General features: G+C 38.5%; 1 protein-coding gene across 1 annotated transcript; it reads right to left on the bottom strand.

Annotated features, from left to right (window-relative positions):
• Positions 1-2,039: 2,039 nt before the first annotated feature.
• On the bottom strand, positions 2,040-3,125 carry LOC131654950 (uncharacterized). Its single transcript, XM_058924875.1, has 2 exons — positions 2,784-3,125; positions 2,040-2,687 (listed from the first exon to the last, which is right to left on the bottom strand). Exons 1-2 carry the CDS (start codon positions 3,123-3,125, stop codon positions 2,040-2,042), a joined length of 990 nt encoding a protein of 329 aa, XP_058780858.1.
• Between the last annotated feature and the right edge of the window lie 2,781 nt (positions 3,126-5,906).

The raw sequence follows: 5,906 nt of genomic DNA, 5'->3' as shown, positions 1-5,906 counted from the left end.
AGCCAAATTACTGTATAAGAAAAATTCTAAAAACTAAGTGTTTCATATGTCAGGATATTTGTTGAAATAAAAATCCATGATTATATGAGACTCTTAATTTTCAGATTGGAGTTTTCTTGAAAAAAGATGCGGGCAAATTTTGGGGTATAACACACTGACTTCAGCATTTTTCATGCAATCCTGGAGCTTTTGAACACGGGTCGTGTTGATTCACACGGGGACCTGTGTTGACCTCCAGATTCGTCAAAAACTTCCATCTCTCAGCCTTTAAGAGTCCCCAAAGTCTGACCATTATTTCCTATGATCACACGCATCAACCTGAAACACTAACACTATTAAACGAAGGCATAAAAAGGATCTTTTAACATAAACTCTAAACAAAATGCAATGCAATACCATAAATTAATAAACATGATAAACTTAACTTAAAAGCAATAACAACAACCAAATGTGTTACCGAAATGATGAATTTGTGCCGGATGAAAGACAGAAACTTAATAGAAATGGTGGCCGATCATAACCCCAAACTTATATCATTGCTTGTCCTCAAGTAATGTATTGAGACTAAATAGAGGTCACCCATGAATTTCTCTTTTCCACAACACAACCTATGTCTTCTGCAACTTGCCTTCTTCCTTCCCGATCAAGCTTCTGGCTTCCAGAATCAAACTATCTACCACACTTTCACATCAGAGGACTTCTTTACCTGCAAACTTTTTCACACTCTCACCAGATCTCTCGGGGTTAAAGTGTTTGCACTCACAGTACCAAATTGTGCAATATCAACTCTTAATTTTGAATGTATTCTATCTTCAGTACACCAACAGATTCCACACACTTTATGAGGTCTTTTGGGTTGTAACTGGGCTTAGGTACGGTAGGATAGACAAATAAATGGATAACAAAGGGGTTTGGATTCGGCATTCATGATGTTTTTCTCACTTTTGTGCCTAACTCATAGCTTGGGGTTTTATTCAACTTTGACTCTTCTTCACTCAATTTTCAATGAGTATGTTAGGGTCTTTAGTCACGACAAGTGCTTTTCTCTTTTCTCTTCTTTTTTGGTTGGACATTTGCATGCCTCTCATTTTCTTATCTTTTTTATTTCTTTTTATGCACTTACCCCTTTCTCTACGGGTTACCACCCCAAACTTAGCTTTTTGCACACTTTATAATTTACAACAATCATGCCGAGCAAGGGTAGGAAATGTATGGTTAAGGGTTAACCATGGGTTTATTTCAAACAAAAAGGCTAAGGCTCAACGGGGGTTCACAAAGGGTAAACATAAAGTTAAGGATGGTTAGAATGGCTACGGGTTAAAACAAACAACGTGCCTCAGTGTGTGTCTTCTTGTTGTGTTGTGTCAACAGAGCAAACGCAAAATCAGAGTGATAAAGTCATACCTGACTTAAATCTCCTGATGATATTTTGGTGTTTGGCCTTTGTACTCTCACCATGTTGGTTAAGCTTACAAGCTCTGAAGCCTCCTCGTGTCATGTGGTTTCTTTTCCGACTCGGGTATACCATACAACCATTCCGGTCTAGTGTCTCCAAGTTGCGTCCAACCTTTTACTTTTCTCTTTTCTTGGCTGTATCAACTTCCGGTGTGCCTCAGGAGATCAAGTACGGGGAGGATCTTTCATCCACTAGCTATTAATCCCAAATTCATCCAACAACTATCAATCAATCTGTAACACAATGGCTAAAAAACAAAACCAAAAACAAGAAATGCATAAAATGAAATAAAAGCAATGAAAGAAAACCGAAAGAAAACCCCCCCCACACCTGAACTAAACATTGGCCTCAATGTTTTCAAACAAGAGTGAGAAGGGTGACTTACAGAGGGTGGTTACTTCCTCTTCCACACCTTATCTCCTTTCCTTTCAGCAACCAAGAATTCATGAAGCTTAAAATTTCGGAAAACTTTGTGCTTTTTGTCACTTCCAACCTTGTCACCCTTTCTAGCCTTCACCTTGGGCGTGAACTTAGGAATAAAAGCTTCATAGGATACCTTATTGGATACTGTGGCTGAAACTTTTTATGGACTTGGTGTTGAACTTTTCATCCCTTCTCCAAGTTTGTTCATGCCAACTGTAGGTTGATGTTCCTTTCCTTCACTCTGTTTCTTGATGTCAGACACTTTTAGGGTTACCTTATCATCAAAATATTTCAGGGTCAGAGCACCTGTTTCAATGTCAGTGTTGCATCCACTAGTAAGCATGAATGGTCGACCCAGAATGATAGGTGTTTCTTCATCTTCCAAAATATCCATGATCTCAAAATCCACTGGAAAAATGAATATGTCAATTTCCACCAACACGTCTTCAGCCACCCCGTACGCTTGTTTGATGGTGTGTTCCGCAAATTTCAGCTTTGTTCCTTTTTTCCTTACTGTTCCAATACCCAGCTTTTTGAAAATGGATAAAGGCATCAAACTCACACTAGCACCTGAATCGATCAAAACCTTGGGAAAATTTATGTCGTTGATGGTGCATGGTATTGCAACCGCTCCAGGATCTTTCTTCTTAATTGGGATTCTCCTTTCCGGTGAGATTCTCCCGCACTTTTCAGTTACTCCCTTTTGTTCATCTCCTGTTGGCTTCTTCTTTGCAATTACGTCTTTCATAAATTTTCTGTACAACGGCATTTGCTCAAGTGCTTCAAAGAAGGGCAACTTTATCTCTAACTTCTTGAACAATGTAGTGAACTTCTCAAACTCTTTTTCTTTTGAATCCTTCTTTGCCACTCTAGTAGGGAATGGCAACTTGATCATCGGTTTAACCTCTTTTTTAATTTTTTCTTCATTTGGCTCTACTGGTGTCACGGCTTCTTTGGTTGTTTTCTCAGTTTCCCTCACTTCCAAGTCCACCTCTATGACCATATTGTCATCTGTTTCATCATCTTTTTCAGATTCCAATCTCTTCTTGCTTCGTGTTGTGACAACATTCACATTCTCTTGATTTTTCTGGTTTATCACAGTTGAGCTCGGAAGAGTACTTTGTGCCTGTAGAGATAGATGTTGTGCTATCTGACCCACTTGAACCTCCAAATTTCTGATTGACGCAGTTGTGTTCTTGTTGTTTTTCCTTGTCTCTTCTTGGAATTGAGAGTTATAAGTAGCCATCTTTTCTATAGCCACTTCCCATTATGCCTTCTGCGGAGCTTGTTGTTGTTGATCTTTCCACGAGAAGTTGGGATGATTCTTCCACCCCAGATTGTAGGTGTTAGAATAAGGATTGTTCTGCTTCAAGAACTTGATCTCCTCAATTTGTTGTGGAGCTGCAAGACAATGAACGGTTTTGTGTGGTCCATTACAAATCTCACAAATAGCGTTTGGTGTTTGTTGGACTTGAGCCACTTTCTGAGTACTGATGTTCAGTGCCTTCAACCTCTTTTCCACTTCTGCAGCAACTGTTTCTTCAATTTTTTCCTGCTTGTTAGCTTCCAGCTTTAGGTCAATCACTCCCTCAGGCTTGCTTGTAATCCTGTCATATAGCTCCAAATGCTCATTTGCAGCGATTGCTTCAATAATCTTCTTCATACCAGTGGCTGTTGCAAAGTTAGATGAACCACCGGCAGCTGAATCTAGAATTTGCCATGTCTTGAGTCTGAGACCATTAACGAACATCTGCATCTGCTCAGTATCATCCATATTGTGATTAAGACAAGCTACTAGGAGTCTTTTGAATCTTTTATAAGTATCCCCTAGCGACTCACCCTCTTTCTGCTTGAAATTAGGAATTTCATATATTTTTCTCAATGACACTGATGCAGGAAAGTATTCATTCAAAAAAGCCTTCTCCATCTCTTCCCAAGTAGTAATACTCCCTGCAGGTAAGGAATAGAACCATTCTTCAGCCTCATCAGTTAAGGTGAAAGGGAACATACGTAACCTCTTTGCTTTCTCACTATGCCCATCTATCTTCAGAGTGGTACTCATAGTCAGAAACCTTTGAAGATGTTTATTTGCATCTTCGTTCACCCTTCCAGAAAAAGACCGCCTTTCCAGTTAATTGATAGTGCTGGGATGCAGCTGAAAGTGTGCCGCATTCACCGGTTGGTTCATAATTGTCATTCTACCAGCCGGTGCATTATTTCCACCGTAGTCACCAAGAAGCCTCTCGACTGGTGGGGGTGGATCAGCTGCCATTGTCTCAGGAGATGTCTCGGTGTCTGAATCAAAACGCTCTGAATGAACCGAAACATCTTCCTCTTTTTCTGGTATTGTTGGATTTCCTTCGGATGCTGCCAGTCTTTCTTGCTTAGCTCTTCTGAGTCTTGCTCGTAAAGTCCTTTATGGTTCTGCGTCAAAAGGTAAATCAGTTGAGGGCTTTCCTCGCATAAAAGGATTAGAAACCGATTAGGGACAACAAAAATTAACAATACAGAAAAATAAAATTTTAGTTGCAGAGCAACAAAATTCTAACTGAACTCAACTTAAACTCAACGGCGCCAAAAACTTGATCGGTAAAATAGAAAGTGTACTATTTTGCCTCTTGTAATAATAGGGAAAATTCCCTGAATATCGAACTCAGGGACTGCGTAAGAATAATGAGTTCAATTCAAGGTTCAATTAAACAAAAAATTCAATTTGGTTTTGTTTGGTGATTATAAGTTAGCGAAAAGTAGGATAAGTAGTGAATGAGATTGACTCTTTAAGAGATATGAGTAACATGCTAGGGATAGTGGATGATTTACTTTGTAACAACTTTGGAATTTCTATCGCAACAACTTATTTTCAATAATCAATTACCGGTTCTTGAGGTTGTTCGATCCTAAGTCCTTAGTGAAAAAACCTTTGATCCTTCATCCTAAACCCTAAGTCCTTAGAAATTTACGATGAAATCAAGCAATTAAGTTATCAAGAATATCCGTTTTTTATAAGGTATTCCTAGTCCTAGGTTACATTTATTATAGCATATTCTCCTGAAAGCATTATCAATGGTGGTCTAACCTAAATGATAATCATACATCAATTCCATTTTGTCCGAAAGGAAAAGCATTAAAAACATCAAGAGAATAAATTAACAACGAGAAAACATGATTGTTATTGCAATTACAAACTCAGAGTCATTACAAAGTAAAATCAGGGCCACCCCCTAGCATTGGGGGGTTTAGCTACTCATAGTAGTCAAAGAAAACAAAATATGGAATAAAGACATTACAAGAAATTGGAGGAGATTGAATCTTCAATTGCTTCCGTTCATGAAGATCTTCTTCTCTCCCAAACCCTTGCTTTCTCCAATCTTCTATCGTATTCTCTTCTCTCGTCCGTCAAAAGTCCCCTTCTCCTTACACAAACTTCGTTTAAGTAGCTTCAGTATCAGTCTCAGTGTCAGCAAAAATTCCAAAGTACTATTAATACAAGACAGAGTAAAACAGATCAAAAAGTGAAGTTTTTGTCTGCATCCATCTACACGGTCCGTGTTGATTCACACGGGTGCCCGTACTGATCCATTGACTTTAGCATTTTTCATGCAATCCTGAAGCGTTTGAACACGGGCCGTGTTGATTCTCACGGGGGCCCGTGTTGACCTCCATATTCTTCAAAAACTTCCATTTCTCAGCCTTCCAGAGTCCCCAAAGTCTAACCATTATTTCCTATGATCACACGCATCAACCTGAAACACTAACACTACCAAACGAGGGCATAAAGAGGATCTTTTAACATAAACTCTAAACAAAATGCAATGCAATACCATAAATTAATAAACATGATAAACTTAACTTAAAAGAAATAACAACAATTAAATGTGTTACCGAAATGATGAATTTGTGCCAGATGAAAGACATAAACTTAATAGAAATGGTGACCGATCAATGGCTCACATCATTTTTATGTTCCCTTTTTCAATATAAGTAAGAAAAATCATAATTCATAATAATTAATAAAAATAGGAAATCT

Source organism: Vicia villosa, linkage group LG1, assembly GCF_029867415.1.
Source record: "Vicia villosa cultivar HV-30 ecotype Madison, WI linkage group LG1, Vvil1.0, whole genome shotgun sequence".
Lineage (NCBI taxonomy): Eukaryota > Viridiplantae > Streptophyta > Magnoliopsida > Fabales > Fabaceae > Vicia > Vicia villosa.
This window is presented reverse-complemented; position numbering and strand designations above follow the sequence as displayed.